This window comes from Meles meles, chromosome 8, assembly GCF_922984935.1.
Source record: "Meles meles chromosome 8, mMelMel3.1 paternal haplotype, whole genome shotgun sequence".
Taxonomy (NCBI): Eukaryota; Metazoa; Chordata; class Mammalia; order Carnivora; family Mustelidae; genus Meles; species Meles meles.
Window position 1 is genome coordinate 29,529,171 of NC_060073.1, and position 26,506 is coordinate 29,555,676.

At 36.8% G+C, this 26,506-nt stretch overlaps 1 protein-coding gene across 1 annotated transcript in view; it reads right to left on the reverse strand.

Annotated features, from left to right (window-relative positions):
• PDHX (pyruvate dehydrogenase complex component X) overlaps positions 1 to 26,506 on the reverse strand; it is a 67,758-nt gene that overhangs the window by 22,012 nt on the left and 19,240 nt on the right. The window contains exons 3-5 of the mRNA XM_046015317.1: positions 14,903 to 15,003; positions 9,080 to 9,279; positions 6,220 to 6,318 (exon numbers count right to left, since the gene is read on the reverse strand). Of these exons, the coding sequence (XP_045871273.1) occupies positions 6,220 to 6,318; positions 9,080 to 9,279; positions 14,903 to 15,003 (400 nt within the window). The remainder of the gene's footprint in view (positions 1 to 6,219; positions 6,319 to 9,079; positions 9,280 to 14,902; positions 15,004 to 26,506) is intronic.

The following is a 26,506-nucleotide window of genomic DNA, read 5'->3' on the forward strand; positions in this document are numbered from 1 at the left end:
TCCATTTTATTTTGACGAAGAACTCTTAAACGTTTTATCATCTTGAATCCCTAATAAGTATTGAAAGGGGAGTAAAAGTGAGAAAATATGTCTCTTATGCTTGTATTGTGCTTCATGTATCTTACATGAGCCCTGTAAGGGAAGTATTATTACTCCCAATCCACTGGTGACTAAGTAGGCTCAGAGATGTTAAATTCCAAGTGTAAGTTAGTATTTCTCAAGCACCTACTCTACTCTAGGTGTTGAGGATACAGGGTTTAAACAAGACACTTTATTCTACAGGAGAGTCTATATTAATCAGGCAAACAAATGACAGATAATGACACACTATGAAGAAAATAAAGCAGAATAACAACATGAATGACAGGTGAGATGAGGGGTTCTTTGAAAATAGGATGGATGGTCAGGGAAGACCTGAGGACGTGGTATTTGTGTGGAATGATTTGAAGGAGCAAGCCGCAAGAAGACCTAGGAAAGCCTGCATCTAGACAGGGAAAATACAGCTGCTTCTAACAACAGAAGGCAGGTCAGTGTGGAAAGAGCAGTGCAGAAGGAGGAGAGGGTTAAAAGATGAAGCCAGGACTGGCATCAAACCCAGGTGTGGCCAACTCCAGAGCCAGTGCATTTTCTACTACTTTTCTCATACCTGTGCACACAGCATGCAAATATAAACCAAGGCAGAGTCAGAACAATTTTTTTTTTTTTCCACATGAACAGACTGGGATAGAATGCAGTACATCTCAGATTAACAGTAAGTCTGAGATTGAGCGACAAAATGTGATCTACCTCATCTAAAGCCAAATGTAGGATCTCCTGACCATGGCCTCCAACCCATCACACAAAAATCAGCACAGGCATAACTGGAGGCAGTGCTGGTTCTCAGAGCATGTGCCACAACACAGTGATGGGAACGCGAAGAATGAGGGTAAAGAGGAGTTACGTGGCCTAGGAGGGAATGACTTTATGTACTGTTAAGGTTTTTGACAACTTTGGAAGTCAATTTTTAATTTACTCATATTCACAACCGAAAGCACCATTTTCCAGTTAATTATGATAACATTTACATGTGAAATAAATGGCTGCCAATAACATTTCCGGGGATTTATGCCATAAGCTAAAACCCTAGCCAGATAAACAAAAATATGAGCACTGAGGGGCGACTGGGTGACTTAGTGAACTGAGCAACCAACTCTTGATTTCGGCTCAGGTCATGATCTCAGGGTGGTGGGATGGAGCCCCATGCTGGGTTCCGCGCTTAGCAGAGAATCTGATCGACGATTCTCTCCCTCTGCCACCTCCCCACCTGCTTGCTTGAGTGCTCTCTAAAATAAAATAAATAAAATCCTTAAAAAATAAGCATTGATATATAAAAAAATAAGCATTGATATATTCTGTTGATTCAGAAAAAAAAAAATGCCTTCAACAAAAGGTATCTAGCTTTTAAGAGCTCTTACACGTCATAGCCTAACATTACTAGTCTCTTTCCATTATATAAGGAAATTAAATACATCTAACAAAACCTATTACTAATCTGGGTTTTTTTTTTTTAATTTTTTTGGAAAGATTTTATTTATTTATTTGAGAGACAGATCACAAGTAGGCAGAGAGGCAGGCAGAGAGAGAGGAAGGGAAGCAGGCTCCCTGCCGAGCAGAGAGCCCGAGGTGGGGCTCGATCCCAGGATGCTGGGATCATGACCTGAGCTGAAGGTAGAGGCTTTAACCCACTGAGCCAGTGAGGCACCCCCCCCCCCCATTTCTTTATATGGGGATCACCAGCTTACTCTCAGGCATGAGTTAAAAAATAAACAAACAAAAGTAACAGTTGTCTGAATACGTCTATTTAAGAAAAGATTGGTCACACTAAACTGACATATTTTTATTTCAGTATCAGCATAACTACTATTTACTATTTTGTCAAGAAGTAGGCAATTTAGCTTCATTCTTGTAGTAATTAAGATTCCTGGGTATAAAGGCTCTTGGTAAAGAATAAAAGTAAGGAGAAGTCAATAATCATAACCAAGTAAACAGGAAAGCAATTCTGGCCACTACTTCACAGTAAACTTTCACTGCTGATTTTACACTTAAATACGTCATAAAGTATAAATGTTCATTATTGTTTAGTAACAGCCAACAATTTAGTTTCTATAATGCAGAGAATGCTTTTAATGATTTCTGTCCATGAAATAATGAATAAGATTTTACATGAAGAATCAGGTGGGCACTGAAAGCTCTAAAAATTAGGAGAAAAACAAATATGCCACACACTTCTGCACAAAGGCAGAAGAAACCCCAGCAGTTTATTCGGGGTAGTACCTTTTCTACAAGGCTCCCTTAGAGAGTAATTCATTTGGGTGGGCTATGACTTAGTTTTAAAAAGAAACACCACTGCAAACATGCTACACACTTCCCTGTCACACCTACCAGAGTTTTTCATGCTATGATATGAATACAAACATTAGCTACAGCTATGACTTAAGACATAGATATACGAAAGATATTAGGTTACAGGCAAAGAACTTAAATGTATTCTGTTTCTGTGGACCCCCGCACTAGCTTTCTAAAGTAATCACATACAAAGGCAAAGTCAACTCTGTATGCGTTTGTGCAACATACATTCTGAGCAATATGTTTCAGCAATATGTTTGCTCCGCTGCAACATTTAAAATAGCAACCCTAACACTGAGTTTACTTCATAAACACAATGGATCAGAGGCACTTCCACAACAGCTGGAACTGATTCTTCTATTCTGCTTGCATTTTTAGTTGACAATGGAAGAAGCAAAGATGTCCCCCAAATTTCAAGAATTTGTGCTGAGGTATTTTGAGGGAAGCTTAGCCTGCAATTTTTCAGTCTTATCAGAAGATGATATTTCTGTAGGCGAAAGCAAGTCAAAGTTTTTTCTGAAGTCCACCTTAATATTAGACTTAAAACACAGGCATCTTTAGCAGTATACGAAGCAAAAATCCTAAATAATGCATGCCTTCAGGTTCAATTTTTCCTCATGAAATCTTTTGTAATGTGTCAGATTTTGAAGACCAAAGGCTGACTCTCTTCTGGTGCAGAGTTAAAGAATAAGGACAGGAAATAAAACTGGAAATTAGGAGGAGGAAGATGGTAAAAATATTAAAAATATAACTCTACTTTAATAGTGCTTCCTTTGGGTATATAGCAAGACAATACCATTTTGTTTTCCTTAATAAATATTACATTACTATTATAACTTCAATACAGGTTTTTTTAAAAAAGTGCTATTTGTTCGTCATATATATAGGAAGCACATGTGGAAAGAGAAGGGCAAAAGAAGAAAGGGCTGTTTCATTCCTCTGCTGTCACACCACTGAACTGCCTTCTAAAATATCACCTAATAACCGACTTCAAGATTTTTCTCGGATTATACCTTCTTTATCCAGCTCCTAGATATCCTCCAACACTAGAAAAGTTGCCTTCTAAATGTTTACCTCCTGTTTATTTCAATTATAACTACTGCTCTACTACCTACCAAACCTCCCTCTCGAGTCCCGAAATATCACCTGCAAATAACCTTCACCTCACCGATCCCTATGCCTGTGGGCTTGTCTGTGCTGATGACAGGCTTTAGAGCTAACACATCACTCACTCCACCAAGACAAACAGTTTCCCAAAGCCCTTACTTGCACTTATGAAGCCAAAATATCATTATCCAGACCAGAATCCCAAATTCATTCCTTGATTTGCTGCTATCCTGGTCTAGGCTCCCCATCTGATCCTTTATGAAAGCTTCTGGATTCTGTCTTTACAACACTGTCTAGATCAATAACATCCCTTCTACTTCTTTTACCTACAGTCAAGCATTTTTTATCTTTTACCTGAATTACTTTATAAGCCTATTAATTTATCTCCTAACCTCAAGGTTTTTTCTGCTCCAATGTATCTTCTACAAATCGGCAGAATTAATCCAAGGTACAGCTATGATTACTTTACCAAAGATTTCACCAAATCTTGATCAATGATTAATGAATTCAATACAGACTCTCGGTCCTATCCTTCAGAAATACAGGTAAGTCTACTTGGTTACAAAAAAAGTGGCTTTATCCAATTTTTATGGAAAGCTTACTAAAACACAGACTGGTAGATTAATAAAATCAAGGGACAAATAATAGGATGGATGTGGGAGAAAAACTAGGCTTAACTGGGTATAAAGATACTTAATTTTAACATTTTATGGCTAAGTGAAACTTTTTAACTCCTTTAAAACGTCACAGTCTAGGATACTACTTTTCAGTCATGGGTCAGGACAGCTGATTTACTCCGCAGGTAGTATGGTAGAACTCACGGTATGCATTTAAGAGAACCACATACACATGTCTGATGAACTATCAATACAGCTGTAATACAGATAAATGAGGCTACCTACGAATCAAACCTGGATTGCTCACCATAAAAGTAATGCCCCAAATAAAACAATGTTTTATTTTTTAAAAAAGATTATTTATTTATTTATTTATTTATTTATTTATTTGAAAGAGAGAATGAGTATGAGTAGGGGTAAGGACAGAAGGAGAGGAAGCAGCAGACTCTCCACTGAGCAGGAAGCACTATGCAATGCTGGATTCCATCTCAGGACCCTGAGACAGTGACCTGAGCCGAAGGCAAACACTTAACCCACTGAGCCACCACTTAGGTGCCCTAAATCAATGCCTTAATGGAGAGTAAAATAATCCAGTGGAAAAAAAAAAAATGTCCCTTGGTCCAGCACTGCCACTTAATTTCATAACCTTTCTCAACTTAAGAAATGTTAGCTGATACTAATGATCACTTTTTATCAATAGTAAATGGGGAATAAGCATACTGCTTTAAAATATTAATTCAATTTGTTACTACGAATAATAGAAATGTAACAGAAATTTGTAATAGAAATGTAATAGAAATTTGAGTTACTACCACCAATAGAAATGTAACAGAGGGGCACCTGGGTGGTGCAGATGGCTAGGCATCCAACTCTTGGTTTCAGCTGAAGTCATCATCTCAGGGTGATGATCTCAGCGATCTCAGCATTGCTCTGGGCTCCATGCTCAGTGCAGAGTCTGCTTAGGACTCTCTCTTCTTCTCCTTCTGCCCCCTCCTCACACTCTCTTCCTAAAATAACACACACCACTATAGCAATTTTACATCGGTCATATGTCTAAAGGATTAATCTTTGTCTTCACCGCTAGACCAAGTTTCAATAGAGCAGGAACCATCTGCTCTCATACACTTTTTTTTTTTTAAGATTTTATTTATTCATCTGACAGAGATCACAAGTAGGCAGAGAGGCAGGCAGCGAGAGATGAAGGGAAGCAGGCTCCCTGCTGAACAGAGAGCCCGATGCGGGGCTCGATCCCAGGCCCCTGAGATTATGACCTGAGCCGAAGGCAGAGGCCTTAACTCACTGAGCCACCCAGGCACCCCTGTTCTCATACACTATTAAAAGAACCAAAATGTAAACAAACAGAAAAACATCAGTATCCTTGAATAGGAAGACTCAGGGTCATCAAGACATCAATTCCTCCCCAAGTTAATTGTAAAATGTGATACAATCCCAATAAAAACACCATCATTTCCCTGTATCAGCAGGGCAAATGAATTGTTTAAAATTCATTCGGAAAGATAACAAAATAAGAATAAACCAAGAAAAGTGGTCTATTGAAAAAGAACAAGGAAAACTCTATCAAATTTTAAACCTTACTATAAAGTATTTATAATTAAGAGTTTGGTACTGAACAAATTAGGTGCAACTCATGGACAGTGGAATTGAAAAGAAAATCCAAAAGAGCCAACCACATATGGAAATCACTTTGATCATACAAGTGACTAAAATCCAAATAGATAAGAATGAAACTGTTTTTAAAAGGATATTTCCAGGTTTTAAAAATTTAAATATGATTTAAGCTTATTTCAAACAAACGTAAAACAATATAAAGTTTCATCACCTGCACCCTATAATTTTCTGCATTTATCACTATTTCTAAGGATCTGGCTTAGTTACCGAATCAGAACAATTTTTCACTAATGCTGTAATTACTCCGAAATAACTCTTGCATAGAATACAATTCTGCACTCACAAAAGCAATTGAAAATACAAAAGAACAGTGTATGTCCTTTTAAAACTTAACACTGAATAAGCTCTTCTTTAAATACTTCCAGAAAAAGATGATCATGATAACTAATGGAACTGGTTATTACAAAAAGCACAAACATACTCTTTGGTGAATATCCCCCGAGGGCCAGTGGCTATACCCTGGCTAGCATCCATGGCATGTTTTTCCATAATATTACGGGCAGCTGGACTTAAACGGAACCTAAGAAGAAAACGTGATGATTAAGAAAACCAATAAACACTCATAATTTGAACCAAATATACCTAAACATCAACAGTTTTACTGATAATTAGAAAAATAAAAATTTATAATAAAGTTAAAATAATTCCCATAGTCACAGTCAAATAAATTAATCCATACTAATTTGGTTTATTTTACCACCCAAACATTTTCATATAAATTTAATTAGTTGCTATTTCAAAATATTCTTTTAATAAGAGTATATATTCAAAAGGAGAGAGCTTCTATTTTGACTAATAACTTCACATGGCTCCTCATCAAACACATCAGTGAGGAACTAACTACACTGCTCCTTCATTTTTTTCTGTGTGGTAAAATTTACAGAAAATTTACAATTTACATATAATTGAGTGGCATTAAGTACAATTACCCTGTTGTGCAACCATTGCCACCATCCATCTCCAGAATTTTCATTCTCTCAAATTGAAACTCTGTACCTGGTAAACAGTAACCCCCATTCCTTCCCACCCCCTGCCCCAAGCAGCTGGCATTCTACTGTCTTTACTAATTTGACTAGTCTAGGTAACTCATAAAAGTAGAATCATAGAGTATTTGTTCTTTTGTAAGTGGCTTATTTTACTTTAATGTCTTTAAGGTTCATCCATGTCATCATATATTTGTCAGTATTTCCTTCCTTTTCAAAGCTGAGTAACATTCCATTGTATGTATATAGCACATTTTGGACATATGGGTTGTTCTCACCTTTTGGCCTCTGTGCATAAGGCTGCTATCCGTGGCTGTACAATTATCAACGTGAGTTCCTGCTTTCAATTCTTTTGAGTGTGTACCCAGAGAAGGAATTGCTGGGTCATATGGTAATTCTATTCTTAGTTTTCTGAGGAACTGCTGTACTGTTTTCCACAGTGACTGCACCATTTCACACTCCCACCAACAGTGCACAAGGGTTCTTTCTCAATATCCCCATCAACGCATTATTACTATTTTTAACAGGAGCCAATCCAGTGAACGTGGAGTGGTAGCTCACTGTGGCACTGACTGGCAAGTCCCTCATGACTAGTGACACTGAGCATCTCTTCGCATGTTTATTGGCCATTCACGCATCTTCTCTGGACGAAATGTATATTTGTAGTACTTTGCCTATTCTAATTGGGTTGTTCGTTTTGTGTTGCTGAATTTTATCACTCATGTATTTTTAAAAGTCATATTATTTACACGAAAGCATTTTTATTTCACATATATTCCAGGAGAGTAAGTAGCAAAAACTTAAGTTGATTGTTAGACATGGAAACAGATACACCAAACAGTGACACAACTACTAAGTATCTACTTTTCAGGTAAGACGTTTAGATAAGCAGCAAATACAAAAGACTATATAGTCAGATAAAGAAAATGAGTCAAAGGGGCTAAGTCCCGAACTTTATAACCAAGAAATGGAGAAGAACAAATGTTGTGCTTGCTGTATTTCAGAGAAATAGCTCTCGATGATATGGGCTCAGTGCTATCAATCTTCAGATTTTTTTAAAAGAAATTGAAATTTTAGATTTCTTAATGTAAGATTAACTACAACCAATTCAAAAAATTTATTAAAAAAAAAAATCACTGTGTGGGCCAACACTGCACAGTTCACAGGTCTGAGGAGTTTTTTTTGTTTTGTTTTGTTTTGTTTTGTTTTGTTTAAGTAGGCTCCACACTGGATGGGGCTTCAATGCAGGGAGTCTGAACTCACGACCCTGGTACCAAACCTGAACGGAGATCAAGAGCCTGATGCTTAACAACTGAGCCACCCAGGTGCCCCAGGTCTGCTGGTTTCTCTATACCTCGGGGCTGCACATTCATTAAGTCTCTAGTGATGGATCTTTACAGAATGATGGAGGACATGCCATGATCTCTGCCTAAGGAGAAGAGCAGTTAAGTACCTCCATGATCCTTCCTTCTGATTTCCATGGTAAATGAAAGAGAAAATAAAGGGAAGTTAAAGCAACGCAGCGAGAAATGCTGTGTGGGGGGACGGAAATTTACAACTCAGCACTTCAAAATCACTGACAAGAACTGACACTGGTAATTTAAGGAAAAACATTTTAAAATGCTGAAGGGTCTGCGTTTTAAGTTCAAAAGCGGTTCTTAAGAGGCCCTTTCCTAAGAACTTTTTCTTATAAAGAAAAAGTAATCTTGTACAAAGAATATTAAATAAATGAACCTGTTAAAATTTTCCGAATCCATCAATTAAAGCTATGTAAGGCTGAAGTGAAATGGTGTTTACTAAGTCTGTGTGTTATACAGGACCAAAACTGAGCTCCAGTCTGTGTCAGATATTCAAATGCAGTATAGCTGTAAAGGAATGCATGTTAGGATGCCAATTCCATTTTATGTCAGTTATACATTTAAAATTGGAATTACGGTAACTAGAATTCCATGGACAGAAACATAGTATGAAGGCTGGTATACTGAATTCCATCTTATAATCCTAAAACCTACTTCAAGTTCAACATGGACACAGACTATTTGCTTTGTTCTCCACCAGGTGAGCAGAGTTTTCATACTACCTGGAAAGTGAAAGGTATTCAATAACTGTTTCTTTGTTGAATGAACAATGAGAGTAAAAGAATCATCCTAGGCCTCAGTCACCTAAGAGAAAAAGGGAAGATCACCTACTTCCTACGTAAGGTGCAAAAATGTTTTAAATATGATAATGATTAAAATATCCTAAAAGCTGCTGTAATTTTTTTTTTTAAAACCTCAGCATCCAAATAAACATACTCACTGCAGTTTTTCCAGCGTGTGTTCCTTTTTGACAGGATGAGAAATTTGTGGTTCGGGTGGAGGACAAGGCACTGATGGTTTTGAAGCTGGTGATGGAGGACCTACATCTTTGGGGATTTCAACATGTTTCCAATCTTCTCCTTCTTCAACTAGCAAACCAATTAGTGAACCTAGTCGTATATTTTTAGATCCTTCTTCAACCTGTATTTTAAAAAGAAAATAATTGCAGAGATGGAAAGGCTCATGATCATATGAAGTAGTTTAGGTAATTCTGTACTGATTAGAAAGATTTCTTAATTTGAGCTAAAATCTGCTTCTAAGTCAGCCTGCCTCCTCCTTCCACCACTGTCCTTTCTTACTGCTCCCCATGTATACCTTCCTTCACTGCACTTCCCACCCCAGTTATTAATGCCATATCCTGGAAAAAAAAAACTAGAATTTCTCCTCTGACAGCTTTCAAATATATAAGAGCAATCATTACCATCTTCCTTTTGATGTCAAGCCGTACAAATCCAAACCAGGAGACTGTGGTTTACTTCAACTATTTGTCTTTCCCAGATAGCTTCTTGTTACAATAGCTTAGGAATCCCAAGAGTTCACAATGAATTAAGTACCCTAAATTAGTCCTATTACTAACATTAGTCTAATGTAAAATGTATTCGGTAAACTTAGTCTCTGGAAAAAAGCATATCCCATCACAGAAACAGAATTGGTTAACGACTCTGGTTAATGTTGGTTTCTGTCTTTCCTTACACTTAATTTTTCCCATACGTATCTATTTACAAAAGCTGAGAAATAAAATAAAATCCCGTGAATTTTTACAAGTACATCAAAAACACAGTGGTGTCTCTGCTAATCAATCTTTCATAGGTAATGTCAGTTAAAATGATAAGTAAGATTGAATTCTAAAAAAAAATATGTATTTCAAACATTTCAGCACATTAACTTATAGAGAAAGGGCTGATTTTTATTTACTTAGTAAGAGAAGTTCCTAGGGAAACTTCAGATGACAACGTTTTTAAAGTTCAGTACTGGAAGAAAATGTCATTCCTTTAAAATTTTTATTATTCTCTTTCAATTACATTAAATAAAGCTCATTACCGATGTAATTTAATGAATAATAGAATGAGAGGCTGTAGGATGTTCACTAATATAGTAATTATAACTAAGAACATAGCTTTAAAATGGGCTTGACATTTCTGATTAACATTAAATTTGATGCTTATTAGTATGTACGCTATTCTAAAAATAAATAAGGCATGGGATTTAGGCAGCTTTTTAAGTTTACTAATTACTGATGGAGAAGAACAGAAATAATGCTTCGGTGAAGCAAAAAACATATATATAAGAAATGAGTATAGAATATAGGGGTATCTAATGAATTGCAAGCTGTGAAAAAATACTAAACAACTCAGGAACAATTTGTTTAGCTGTCTGTCAACACACTAAAATAAAAAGTTTTAGTTCTGTGTACTACTTGGAGTTTTTGTACTATGACATCAAAAAGATGAGATTTAATATGATGTTAAATACAAATTTTGTTTTAAAACAAAAACCAAACTCAACATGGGTCAAGAATGGACTTCAGAGGGGTGCCCTTTGGTAAGTGTTGGAAAAGCCTCACCTCAAGGCTCAGCATGAGGCTGGCGGGACTGGGGAGTAGACAGCAACATGGGACAGTAGGTGGGAAGACTGGGGCACCTACTTCTCCAAACACCCATACATGGACTGAATTCCATCCCGAGGGACACACCCCTAGGATGGAGCCTCTTTCTTTACAAGAGACATTCCAATAGGCTGACATGAATCACCAGCAAATGTGCTAAAGACAGCCTGCCCAAGCTCACCAGTGTCCCCGAGGATGTGAGATGGGGAAGTCGAGAGACAAGATCTGTACAGCAGAAATTCCCAACAGAGAAATTATTTGAGGGAGTTCACTCCATTAAAGGTGGTGGTAAAAACTGTGTTTTGATGTGAAGTTAAAAAATAATTAGTAAGTTAAATATTTTCTTCTGTAAAATTGAATAGTGTGAGAGCTGCTGAGCACAGAAGGAGTGTGCACTGTGGTGAGGGGAGAGAAGCAGTCATATGACTGACTGATTGGGTTTGAAACCTTAGTAAGTATTTTCCATCATGGCTTCAACCATCGTATAGTTTGAAATTATCTATATCCTTTAAGATAAACATTTTAACTTACATGCACAATGAATTTCGGTCTGAAAGGAAGATACATAAGAAACACTGAAGCTGAAAACAAATCAATGACAAGTTAAAAATGCAGAGGGGGAGAAAAAACACTCATTAAGTCCTTGACTAACAGTTTGGCAGTCAAGTGCCAGGCACTGTTCTAGCACTTGTCAACTCATTTAACTCTCCTAACAACCTTAGAAGGTAAGTGATGTTAATATTCAAGTAGAGATAAGGAAACTGAAACACAGAAAGGTTAAAATGACTTGTTCAAAAATCATTTAGACCAGTAGGTATCCAAGTCAAGATTCAAATGTAATCTGACATTACAGGTAGCATTCAATACGCCAAGTACCAAATCCGTAAACTGCATTCACAGGACCAAAATTATCATACAGCAGTTCAAGATCATGCTCCTACTTTAAAAAACAAGCTTAACAGAGAGGAAGATATAGACTGGATTACAATTCATTTAGCTTTTAATTCAGAGGGAACACAGACTCATTTACCACTTTAATATGTCATTTATCCATTTCAACATGAAAAAATTAGAACTGAGAATATCTCTCATTTAGTAGAATTTGCTTTGAACTTTGAGGGTTATTTTCTCAATTAAAAATGCTATTGTCTACAGAGAAGAATCAATTGAAGGTCTCACAATGTCCAATTTCAACTATAAACTTTCAAACAATGAAATGCAACTTTGAAGTTGACTCAGGCAATTTAATGAAAAATAAGGGTGAAAAGGACCTAACAATAAAGTCATACTGAAAAAATACATTAAAAAAAAGAAAAGAAAAAATACATTCTTTAGAAAAACACCAGTGACATAGAGTGAGATGCAGCTAAGAAACTGAAGAACATGAATAGTATCAAAAATATTCTTTGTTACTTTTTAATTTTAGGATGATCAACAAAAAGAAGCATTTTTTTCTTTTTTGGGTAAACTCTCCCGACATGGGGCTTGAACTCATGACCCAGAGATCAAGAGTTGCATGCTCCACCAACTCAGCCAGCCAGGTGTCCCTAAAGGAAGGATTTTTTTAAATTTTGCTTTAATATTCGTGGATTTTAGTTTTCAGAAAGAATTCTGTTCTTGAAAATGATTTTGAAAAATAATGGTCTATCAATGTTACAAAAATCAATGAACGTTTTGACAGTCAATACATTAAAATGTCAAAAAATTATGTACATTTAAATAATCTTAAGGTCATACAACCTTTTCATCCCCCAAAGTATCCTGGTTTGTAACAAATCATATAGTAACCTTAAAATGTAAGAAGCCAAACAAGACAATCTTTAATAAATTCTTCAAATAGGAGTTCCTGGGTGGCTGAGTCAGTTATGCACCTGACTCTTGATTTCGGCTCAGGTCATGATCTCAGGGTTGTGAGATGGAGCCCCATATTAGGCTCCACACTAGGCGTGGAGCCTGCTGAAGATTCTCTCCCTCTCCATCTGCCCTCCCCCCAAACCCTCTAAAAAACAAAAAAACAAACAAAAAACAACCCAAATATGTCATCCTAATATTCTACTTTATTAACATCATTTAAAATGCCTGCTAAATTAATTTAAGACTAAGCTTATGAACTGATACATGTGTAAAAATTCAAGGTTTTTTGTACAATTTACTAGTAATTAAGTAAGAATTTAACAACTTTCTCATTAGCTGAACTAAACTGGAAATAAATCCTAAAATTATCTACACTGAGAGCAATTATTCTTTATTAACATTATTAAAAGCTTCTAAGCTTTTTTCTGATTCTAACTGAAACATAATAAATATTATTTCATATAAAATGGAAATCAGATGCAAAACTTACGAATGAGAACAAAGAGATATGAAACTGGGCAGGGGGAGGGGAAGAATACAAAATCCTTTCAAACACTAGGCAAACAAATCTCCATGAAGAACATGATAGCTAAAATTTCTAATGGTTTAAAAAACTGTGTGCAAGCTAAGAACTAGAGCTTTCTATCATCACTTGCCTTTTAATTAGATTAATCTCCAACTCCTTGATTCTGAAAGTAAAGATCTCGTATAAGTATTCTTATTAAAATCAGTTTATAATATGTACTCATATAAGAACGGTTCCACAATGAAAGACAAAGGTGCAACCTGCATGGAGGTGGGAGGGCTGAGAGCAGAGAGGGGTGAAAGACTAAAAACCCCAGGGATATCACCTAATATCACTTTGATTTTTTTTCTCCGTAAAACTGTTACATTGTGACATGCATATACTCCCATTCCGATTATTCAAAACTCATGTGGAATAATAATAAAGCCTAAAGCCCTAAAATACACATACAATCTTTTCTTTGGCAAGGAAGTAGCCATTTGTGTAGCTAAAGCCCTCATTAATCATACCCTCCCCTCAGCCCCCTACCTTTTTAGAGCATTAGGGCCCACATGAATAGGCACTACTGACCTCTAACATTGCTAGCAATGTGAAATGCATTACTAAGGAGCTAAGTGGGAAAAGCTATCAATTCTGGAAGCCTTTCATAGTCAAACAATCCAGAGCCAGGGCCAAGAACACAGCTTGCCAAAAGCATACATAATAAAATGTAGCTGGGTTTATTACATATGGTAATTCAAACAATCTTTCCCTTTTTTAAAATGCTGCATAAATTAGTTGAAGAAACTATTCTTGGTATGAATATTTATATTTTCCTCATTAATTTTAGCTTTTCATTCATATTTCCTCCAAGGAAGTATTTTCAACACTGTTAATAATGTAGATGACAAGTAAAGGAAGCTTGATAATTATTATGTAAAAAGCAGCATATAAATGATGAAAAGAGGGAAAAGGATTTTCTAGTAAGAAACACAAGTGAAAAACCGTGTCTAGATCTACATCTAATTAGACTGTAACATTTGGGTGAAATGTACAAAGGAAGGTGCTGTATCCATTCCCAAACAGAGGAGAGCCGGTATCTCAGAATTAAAAACTTATCAACAATGGACTTCGAACAGAGGTGCAGTGTCTCTGTACAAACCAAACTATAGAGGCATGAATGGATATTTACTGTTCAGTTGCAAACAACCCATACAAATTATCAGATAAACATGTAGATTGACATAGGGGCTAATGGTCACCAAGAGCTGAGTAATTATAATAATAATGAAAGTAGCAATATTTATTGATGCTTGGTGGGTGACAAGTCTTGTAATGAGTGTGTATGTATTATCTCAATCTCTACTACTGCACCATGGTGCATATATTATTATTAATTCTACTTTATTATGAAGAAAAAGGCACAGAGAGGTTAAAGAATTTGCCAATCACGGGGCACCTGGGTGCCTCAGTCAGTTGAGCGTCTGACTTTTGGTTTCAGTTCAGGTCATGATGTCAGGTTTGTGAGATCAAGCCCCAGGCTGGGTTCCACGCTCAGCATGGAGTCTGCTTGAGATTCTCTGTCTCCCTCTCCTCCTCCCCCTGCTCGTGCTTTCTCTTTCTCTCCCTCAAATAAACAAAATTTTCAAAAATAAATTTAAAAAATACAATTAAAAATAATAAAAACACATTATGTAGATACAGATAATACAACACTATAAATACAGTGGTAAAAATAAAAGGAACTTCACACTTAAGAGATCTTCATCCCGTTGAAGACAATCAAAATAAAAACTTACCACTATTTTGGCCAAGATGCCATCATCACTTGCATCTAGGGTAACCACAGCCTTGTCAGTCTCTATTTCACATAAGGCATCTCCAGCACTCACAGCTTCACCTACAAAACAAGACTGGGTTTGTTTTGTTTTTTAAAATACAAGTGTTAATTATGTGGGCTAGTGTGTGTGCTAAGTGCATAAAACATGAATAATGAATACCAAAATATCTGGTAGCTAGCTCTGGGCTGTAGAACTACAAGTAATTTTCACTGTGTACGTGAGTGGGTTTGCATGTGTGTATGATTTGTTGTATTTTCCAAAAGCTCTATAATAGACATAAACTACATTTGTTATAATAAAAATAGCAATTACAAAAGATAATTAACAGATATTAAAAATGAAATCACATTTTAGAAACAATAGCAATGAATGCATAGACTCTTCAAACAAATCAATTCCAGACCTATTCCTTTCTTTTTAATATATTTTGACTATTATTCCACGAGGAGAAAAGTTTTACAATTAATACCATTTCTGGGTTAACACTGTAGCATAAATTCAGAAACGCTGTTGGCACTGCAGAGCATAAATAAATAAAGCATATTAAACAAAAAGAGACAATGTCAAAGACACAACTGAGGTCAAATGAGAAACATTTCTCTACAACAGAAACAATACGGAAACTCAAAAATGTTGAGCCAGACCTGACTTGCTGTTTCTGGATCTAGAAGCAGGTGAGGGTGGAGGGGCTAGGAAGGGGGAAAGGTTAGCAGGGAGAATGCAGTGGTTTCCTTTGCAATAAAGAAAACGAAAAGTGATTTGCTGCAGACATGGCTGCAGATCAGAATGTCCCCTTAAAGCTTGGGCTGGGTCAGTTTTTCTACTCATAGTAGAGGCCAATAAAGGGGGCAATCAAGACCTGTAGAGTAGGATTATGGCTTTAATCAGAACTGTAGGTCTAGGAAGGTAGGGAATAAAACACTACCTCAATACCAGGATCTGAGCCAAGCCACTCTCTGGCTCCATTACTGCATCTACTGATAACTCCAGTATCAACAGGAAAATTCCTAGACTGGGGGTGGGGAAAGGAAGAGTCGGGGGCAGGTGCAAAGACACTGAAACATAAACAAAAAGTCTTTTTAAAGAAAAGGAAGGAAGGAAGGAAAGATAGTTAGTTCCAAAACATTTTAAGAAATTTAATGCTAAGAAAGAAAACCACAAAACCAATAATGGAAACAGAAATTTATTTCAGATGTAATTCATTCAGTGCAACTTGTCAGAGATTTTTAAGTATTCTGAGGATGTTCAGAAATACAAATAAAGGTAAAAGATCCATCACGAGAACAAGAGATAAAAAACAATGTACAGAAATGAAACAAAATGACATCACATGTGGAGGAAAAACCCAATTAGAAATCTTGGAAATGAAAAATACAGTCATTGAAATAAAGAGAAACAATCAATGGGATGTATTCTAGACTGGACATAGTAAAGTGAATTAGTAAATTAAAGGCAGCATTAAGGAACTACCTGGAACTTACTACACGCAGAGAAAAAGATTAAAAATAGAAGAAAGCAGTAAGAGACAGAGACTGAGGTTGCAATGTTTGTCTAATAGATTTTCCAAGAGAAGACTAGAGGGAATAATGGAAAAGCAATACATGAGAAGATAACTGCTGAGAATTTTCTACAATGGAAAATACATATCCTCAACATGAAAGAGCTCTGAATGAGTTTAGATCATTGTAAACTACACTGTATTGACTAGGAAGGGGCACTGGCAGCCTTATAGCTTGCGGGCTATATTATGAATCTTGACTAGGTGCTGGTAACCTGGTTATATGTGTATGTAAAAATTAATTGAGCTCATATTTTCTAAAATTTATACCTCACTAAAAAAATTAAGCAGAAAAAAAGTATTAGACTGTATGAATCCACATTACATACACTGCAGTGAAATGCCATACAATAATTCTATACAATAAAAACCACCTTAAAATCTATCAGAGGAAAATTAAGCCAGATTACGTCAATGGAAATGATAGAGAGCATACTTCTCAGAAGCTGTAATAAAGGTCAGAAGACAATGGACTAATATCTTCGAAAAGCTGAGGAAAATGAACTTTCTAGAATGTTATATGCAATCAAACCATCATCAAGAATAAAGGAAAAGTGGGGTGCCTGGGTGCCTCAGCCAGTTACGTGTCTCACTCGATTTCAGCAGGTCATAATCTCAGGGTTGTGGGCTGTGCTATAGAGCCCTGTGTCAGGCTCTGCTCTGAGCATGGAGCCTGTGTAATATTGTCTCTCTCTCTCTCTCTCTCTCCTCCTCCTCTGCCCTTACCCCACCCTCTCTTTCATTAAAGAGAGAGAGAGGGAGAGAGAGAGAGAGTGACTGACTAAAGGAAAAGGATTCTTTAGACATAAAAGGCTAAGAAATACCACCTATTGATGAGCTATTAAAAAATGCAGTTCATCAAGAAGAAAAATGGACACAGGAGGGGACCAATGGACTGCATGAAACAAGTTACTACAGAAATTGATAGAATGGTAACTATGAATCATTTAAAAGCTAATTTCCGAGGGTTTAAAAAATGTAAAACTCAAACTCTTAAAAACAGTAAGCCGGATAAGAAAACGTTTAGTTGATGGTTAAAGCATGCAAAGAACTTTTGATATAAATAGGCAGGAAAAATGCTAAATAACTCTAGATTTTATTACCAAGACTTAAATATGCATCCAAAATACTTAATGATGTACACCCCCCACGTAGAAATATAATCTACAGCATTCCGCAAAGCAGAGGAAAAATGAAATAAAAACTATCATCCAACTAAAGACAGACACATGGAAAAGAAAAAAATTAAAAATACACCAAAACTGTAGAAATAAGTCCAAATGTATCAGTAATTGTAATAAATATAAATAGATTAAAACAACCTACTAAAAGCAGCAGCAATTACCAAAATGAAATACAAAAAAATAAAATCTGGATAAACGTGGCTTACAGAGACAGACCTAAAACAAAACCAGAATAAAAATATAGGTACAGAAAAACATGTAATATACAAATACACTCCTTCCCACATATACCAAAAACAGCAATACAGCAGTATTCATAGGCATACTCAATAAAAGAACATGAAGGAAAATCTAAAACATTATGATAAATATGCTCTGGAAGGAAGTTCACTGTACAGAAACTACACTGTATACCAAGATGATCACATAGATGGTTATATTATCTTCGGTTAAAACAGTCTGGAACTGCCAATATAAACTATTTTAATGGAATCAACATTATCTGTTAGATGATATTTATGAAACACCTAAAAGGAGATTATTGGTCTAACCTCAAAGAGATTTTTCTACTCAAAAAATATTTATTAAAAATGCTTTAGGGCGGATGCCTGGGTGGCTCAGTGGGTTAAGATTCTGCCTTCGGCTCAGGTCATGGTCCCATGGTCCTGGGTTGAGCACCGCATTGCATCGGGCTCTCTGCTCAGCAAGGAGCCTGCTTCCTCCTCTCTGCCTGCCTCTCTTGCCTACCTGTGATCTCTGTCTGTCAAATAATAAATAAATAAAATTTTTAAAAAATGCTTTAGGGCACTGAGGATACAGCAGTGGTGGGGGGAGGTTAAGATTCTAACCTCAAGCTTGCTTACTATCTAGTGACAATTAACTGGAGATTATGGTGGGATTAGGTCAAGTTAGGATGCCATAGGAACATCCAGGAGGGATATCTAATTTAGTTTTTGCAAGGTGAAAAGCTTCCTAAAAAAATAATATTTATTTATTTACATAATTATGTGTATTATATACATACTATTTATACATATAGATAATCTGAGCCTGAAAAGATGAGAAGACAATCAAGTAAAGCAGTGATCCAAGCAGAAGGCACAACATACCCAAAGCCCAGGAGGCAAAAGAGAACAGGAAGCTTTGGAGGAGCTGGCTAATAGTACCTGAGAGAAGCAATGAGAGGTTAGGCTGGTGAGGTAAGCACACATCAGACCCAAACGGAACCCTGTATGTCACACAGAGAAAGCAGATTATATCATCTTATACACTTCACAGGTGTTTAAAATAGACTGCATTTCAAAAAGAAAAAAAAAAAATCATACCCTTATGTTTCTGTTGTAACCATGGAAAAAACAATTGAACTAGGCAACCTAGCAATTAAGTATGTCTTCTAGGCACTGAGAAATTCTCCCCATAAGAAAACAGTAAAATGATGTTTTATCAATTATGCTCACCTACTGCAAATTCCAAACACCCTTTAAGAACCATAGATAAACATACACACACACACACACACACAAACAAACCATAGATCAGCCATCAGTCAATACAGATGACTTTGTTCCTATTCCAGAACTCCCACAACAGTTGTAATTAATTTGAAATGAATCACAAATTGCATTCTAAAATGTCACGTTGCTACTGTTACTTTTTGTTTTCAGTTGAGTTTTTCTGTTTACCTCGCTATAAGCTTCCGCACAATATGAATAGGATACATCTTAAGTGTTTTATATTCTACCTCATTACCCTGGACTTTAGGTAGGGTTTCATACATAATGAGCTTGCGATTAAAACACCTGAAGAAAAAAAACTGCAATAAATTCACAAATCCTCATGTCATCATAAAGTATACACCAAACTATCATTTATATTTCATTTGGTTCTAACATTTGACTTGTGGCATGCTCCTAACAGGTAATAGCTCAGATTGCCTATTTCCTTTTTATGGTGTTTTAACTGTATATACACCTATTCATGTAACATATATAGTTGCTATATGAGAATGGCAAGAGAGAGAAAATGGAAAGAAACATAGAGAAGGATCAATCCTTTACACAGTGAACTTTCCCCAGAAACCATAGCAAAGTTTGAAATATCACATTATTATATAAGGGCACATTATCCCTAATTTTATGAAACTAAGGTACTAGCTATCAATAAGCGAACATAATGTAAATACCAAAAGAAAATTTTGAGACCAATAATAAGCCATGATGATTCTAAATATCCTCAGTTTTGGCCTCGATTAACAAGTTAGTGCTGTAATTGAGAAAAGCTGCAAAGCAGAGTAGTTACAAGGAACTTTTCCAACTCAGACACAGGTCTGATTCCGAGCTCTGACACTTACAAGTAATCTTGACCAAATTACTTAATGTCTCTCTCAGGAAGGTTTTGAAAGACTAGCTGTTAAAAAAAGATCACGGAACTGGAAATACTAGGTTAACTCTTCATATACATCTCCAAACACTCCACAACATCTTTAGCTAAAAACATTCGGTATGTTATTGAGAACCATTAAGAACCAGGACTCATTCTCACTCCCTATCCCGTACTGTCCTTTCAAACAGATCATTCAACACCCATGAGTATATATGGCATCATACTAAGCACTGGTTATAAACACAAGAAGACGTGGTTCTGTCCACAAAGAGTTTGTAATCCAAAGGAGAAGGCCGAGAAGCCGACAGAACATCATGGATGGTGTGAAGTGATAGACGGCTCCTCAGCTGCCATGTTGCAGGAGATGGCAGCTTTGCAGTGTCCCTGCCCCATCTCCTCGTGGCGCATGTCAGCAGCCGAGGTGGAGCGGGCCCGGAGCGAGAGTGCGGGCCCCAGGAGGGGCCAGAGCAGAGGCCCGCCCGGGGGCCGCTCCCCAGCACCGAAGCCAGCATCATCGTCGGATCCTCTGTCCAGATGGGCAGCTGCCGGAGCTGAGGCCTGGAGTTCCAGAGGTTTCCTTTTCTCTTTTTAAATTCTGGGTATGAAGTATAATCTTGATCAAACACAATGGTCATGCTTAAGAAGTAAATAACAGCCTGTGACTTTAACAAAATTATTTTGTCCTGCCAAAAATTAAGAATAAAAGTCTTTATTCAAAAGGTGTAAAGGTGTATATGGTCATGGTAATGGGGGAGAGCTAGCTTTTATCTGTAAGACCAAGTAAATCACATCTCCGTAAGGAAAAACCTCTTCTCGGTACTAAGCTGAAGCATAATGATAGCTATGATTTGAGAAAAATAATTCAATGTTTTACACAACAAATACTTACTAGTTGAGTATGTAAATGACATTGTACCAGACAGTACGGTAAAAAAATAATAAAATCGGACAGACCAGCTTCAAGAAGTTCTTAATTTGACCAAAGAGTACAAACAAGCAGGCCATGGCCATCTCACCCAATCAGGGCTTACAGCAGTGTGGGAAGACAAAGGAGGGGCCTCTAGTCAGTGTTTGTCAACCCTGTTCACCTCATCACACACACACAAAATATTATTCGCATGACCAAAGACCCCAGACAACTGTGCTCCTAGGCCATCTGAGGCCCTGCCCTGAGAGCTAAAGGCAGGAATAGCAGTTACGAGAAGGAAATGGCTGGGCCAAGTCAACCTCCCTTACATCCTCCTGACCCTTTACATTTTATTATGTTGCCTTTCAAGTGCTCAACACACAGGTAGCTAGGGGTCCCCCACTATGAGACGGGGCAGACACAGAACATTTCCATCGTCACACAAAGTTCTATTAAATAAAGCGGCAATCAGTAACCGCACCCACCAATTCTAAAATCCTGACATGATAGCAATATTAACAACAAATGTAGAATAGCATAGAAGGAGTGCTGTTCAACACTGAAAGGAAGACACTGATGACACATGCTATGGCATGGATGAATCCCAACACCATGCTAAACGGAAGAAGCCAGTCACAAGAGACAACACCTTATAGGAGTCTATTACATGAAACGCCCAGGAAACGCCAAACTGTAGCCAGAAAGCAGATCACACTACGGATGGGAGAAAGAAGTGACGGCAGTCAGGCACCCGAGATCTTGTAAGTGACAGAAATGTTCTGAGAAACTGGACGGTGATGTCGCACAACTCTTTCTACCTAACTAAAAACCATGGAATTGTGCACTTAAAATGAGCAAAATCTATGGTATGTAAACTATACCTCAATAAAGCTGCTAAAAATAGTAAGACTGAAAAAAATGGTGAAGTTATTTATGAAACACATGTTTCAACAGTTTTCCATTCTAGTACCACAAACATGGATACAAATCCCCAGAAATAACAGACGTGGGAGCTCTTCTTCAGTAGAATTCAGAGACCCATGTGACTCCCCAATGGTACCTCATGATTACACTTTCGATAGGGAAGACCTCCTTCAACACAGTTCTACTTCAGAATTATACACTCCACATTAATGAGATGTTGTCTAAAGACTTATACCAAAGCTATTTGAGAGTCGTAGTTCCCAGTCACATGACAGGAGGAATGTCCACATAATATGACAGTCTCTGAGGGCAGCAGCAGCAGCAGCCAACATCACTGAGGAAGCCCGCTCTATGTTCCAGACACCATGACTAAGGAAGTACTTTGTGGGACTACCTCCACCAACTTTTCTTCCAGTATTTCATGGTATGTTCTGAACTATCCCAAGGGAGAAAACAGTGTTTTTCATACCCTCAAATATTCTCTCACAAAAGGGTGGACACACGACTATTTTCTTCCTTTTGTTATTTTAACAGATTTGATTTCAATTGATGAAAAAATAAGCTATATCCATGCTCATTAAACTGAAAATATCCGAAGCACATTTTTCCCTCCAAATAACAAACTTGTAAAAAAAGAAGATGTGGAATTAGAGTTCAGTTTACCTTTCAAGAGATTCTGACATTGTACATGTTACCTATCACTTTTGAAGTATCTTTTCCACCAATTTTATAATGCATATTCTTTACTTAATCCCAGACTTAAATTGTTATAACATTCATTAGAAAACTGCTTTAATATTCATTAGATCAACAAAAATGGGAAAAATTTATATATTACTGCATATTTCCAAGACCGACAAAACAAAATGAAATTGAGTTATCATAGAATTCTAAAGCTAGGAATATTACCTTAGATTTTAACTAGTTCGACTGCTGGATATTTCATGGCAAAGTGGGAACCCCAAAAGACAAACTGTGATTCCCAGGCCAGAGTTCCTTTCATTGAACCTTTATCACCTTAGCTTAAAACACACAACCTTCCAACACCCCTCAAAGCATCAGTAATTATAGTTGTGAATTAAAGAATCTCCAAGTTGCAAGAAATCATTAAAAGTTTATAAGGCTGAACTGCTATCCATTAAAGGTTATCAGATCATTAGCCTTAAAAATAAACTAGATTTATAATTAGGTAAACACTATTCTTTTTTATGAAAAAAATTCAATCCTCTTAACATTTGAAGGTCTAAACTCATTGTTTCAAATAACAGTGACATGCATTAAAAAGATCTCAAGATCAAATTTTTTAAAAACATAGCTAATAAGACAAAATGGTATACATAAAGTTTGATACAAGAACTGAAATGTTTTTAATACAGAATGACTGAACCAAGTTATCATAAATGTATCAAGCCCCACACATACTTAAACGTATAGTCACATGTGTACTGTACATAAATGTTAATGAATAGTAAGTTATGCTTAAAAGATCATTAAAGAAAGAAGATGGTGAATTGCTAAGGACCAAAGATTAAGATTACTCTCAATTATTTATAGTGTATTAGTAAAGGAACATTTCTCTTCAGCTGGCAGAACACAATTTGAAGAGCAATCTTCAGGGAAACATGCTCCAGGGGCTTACAGCATATCCTGGCCTGTCCTATGCGAAAATAGCACATTGTCATCAAAAGGAAAAAAGAACAGAATGATGAGACCATATGTCTCCTGGCTCTTCATCATACTCTCTGTATTCTAATGGATGTGAATAAGTTATCAGGTTGCCAGTGAGCTAGAAGTCTGAAAGATAAATGTGGTCTAAAGAATCCTTCTTATCTACTTGCCTCAAAATGTGAAAAATTTTAATCTTTTTATAATAACTCTAAAAGGCTGTTCTGTGTCTGAATCATTATGTAATGACAGCAACACTCTGTCATATTGAATGTGGAAACAGCCAAAGCTCTGTAATTCATCAGGAAAAAGACACCTAAAAATAGATTCTAATTGATTACATTATTTATAAAGGTGAAACTTCCATAGGTACTGGCAATTATTTTAAAAGATAGCAGCCATGCAGAGCCAATTGTTCAGAGTACTTCCTAACGAAGTGCTGGCTCTTTCATTTATGTGATCTATGTCCTCCTCAAATTCTAGAAAATTCTCTGCCATTTTTGCCTTGAATATTACCTTTTCCTCATTCAATTTTTTCTCCTCCTAGAATTACAGCTATTGGATTACTGGGTGATTTTCATTTTATTCCTCATGTCTCAACTTCTAGTTCATATTTTCTACTGCTTTATCTCTCTGGGTTGCATGCAAACTTATTTTCTCAGGTTGAACTTCTGTTCACTAATTCTTTGCTCAGTTACACTTTAACCCAACCTTAAGTTTTTTGTTTTCTAATTTTAGAGACAGTATTTTTCATTCTTAGAAGTTCTGTTTGTCCTCTTCAAATCTGCCTAAACTTTTTGGAGAGTGTCTCTTTTCAGATTTTCTTTTTTCTTTCTTTTTTTTTTTTTTTCTTTTCAGATTTCCAATTCCTTCTCTTATATGTGTAGTCATTTCAAACAGACAGTTTTATGTATCTAGTAATTCTAATTAACTGAAGTTCTTGTAGGTCTAGACCTGCTGCTTGTTATGTCCCATGACCTTAGCTCCTAAAAGACTGCTTCCATGCATATTATTAAAATTTAAGATTGTGAAATCTTCATAAGTGGGACTTTATCTAGTAATCTTGTACGGCTTGGACTGGACACTGTGTCTTTCCAAAATAATGGCTTCTGCCAGGTAATCCAGAAAGATTATCAGCCCAGAACCACTTTACCTCCACCTGTGGGTTCCCAGAAAAATGCAAGTATTATAAATGTGGACCTCAAAGCCTCATGAGGCAGGCTATGAAAGCAAATTTTCAAGGGAGTAAGCATTCTTTATTCCATAGAGATCTCAAGTCAAACAAATGAATTCACCTGTTATCTATGATATGGCATTAAATTCCATCCATATAATACTGATGACGCTCAAATTTCTATCTCTAAGTCAGTCTTCACTCATGAACTTCAAATCCTACAACCAATCATCTATTCAATACCTTGGCTTCAATGTCTAATAAGCATCTCAAATTTACCATATCAAAGCCTAAACCTAACTTCTTGATTTCCCCTCCTTCTTCCCTCAAAAACACCTGTGCCCAATCTCATTTATTCTTTCCAGTTCCGGCCCCCATGGGGCACATGGCTCCTATTCCTACTCACCACTGTGGGTGCTGCTAGCGTTTGATGATTCCCCTTTCTTGTATCTAAGCACCATCTACCATTAAGAAATTTGCTTTATAATTTTCTATTTAGTAGTGAGCAGAAGCTTTACCCCATTGCTTAGATGGTCACAGTGACCGAAAGTCCTCAAGGTTGACCTTTCCAATGTGAGTGGGAAAAGGGGGCTATTAAATGACTTAGAGTTTGCTCTTGACACTAGATTGCCGTTAGGGCCTCTCCATTCCGTGTAATGCCACAAACAAGGCTTAAGAAAACACACAGAAACCACTTCCTATAAAATAACCATGAGTGTGGCTTTATCTTGGTTTTAGGATAAAGACTCTCACAGACTGACAAACTGACAATTAGTATTTAATATCCGTCCTATAATCTATATGACCTCACACACACTTAATGCAGCCTGAACTACTTACTATTGCCAAAACATATGTCATAATATCTCACTTCTAACACTTTGCCAAAATGTTAACATTACCCAGGATGGCCTTTCACACCTTTTTTTTAAAAAACAAAACCCCTACAAGGGCCAGGTCAAATCGTACCTCATCTCCAAAGCTCTCTTAGATCCCTGTCACATTTCCTGCTTTTGGCTGACTCTTCCCCTGCCAGTATATTTACTGATCAACCACTTACTGTGTTGCTGGGTGTGTTCCAATTACATGCTAGTCATAAAAGGAAAAGGAGACATATCAAGACATTCCCCACTGAGTAACAGAATTAAGTAGTGTTTGCAACCAGATGTGGTATCTAGCACAGCAAGAACCAGTCATAGTCATCTGCACAGCCTCACTGTATCACACCTCCTAACCTCCATATTGGTCTAATCTCTAGTCCCAAGTGCCTACTGTGAGGTCCATTTTGTAATCTATCTTGTTGCGTTACCTAGCACCCCACTCTCTCTCAAAGAACTGAGGCCTCCTCCTAAACTCTCAAGCTTATTTGGCTACGGTTCGGAAGTAAATACTTGTAGCCTTCTTCCCAATCCCCACATCTGTCATCATTGGCAAAAGTGAAACCATGAATGGCTCTATCTCCTGGAATCACAGCATAACTGTCAGACTGAATTCTCGTCCACTGCCTAAACTCTCTCAATGTTATTTTACAAGTGCTAGACTGGACCACTCAATACCAGCATTTGCCCGGATAATATCTGTGTCCACCAAGTCACATACAAGTCCTTGCCAGGGCTAGTCTCTGCAATCAGATATATGGCATCCCAAGTCATGTCATACTAAGCTCTCCTCTTTCAGTTTTTAACATCTGATTCATCATTTTTCAAGCTGAAGCATAATAATGGCTGTGGGAACTCATATGGTCCATTTATCTGCGTATCTAACAACC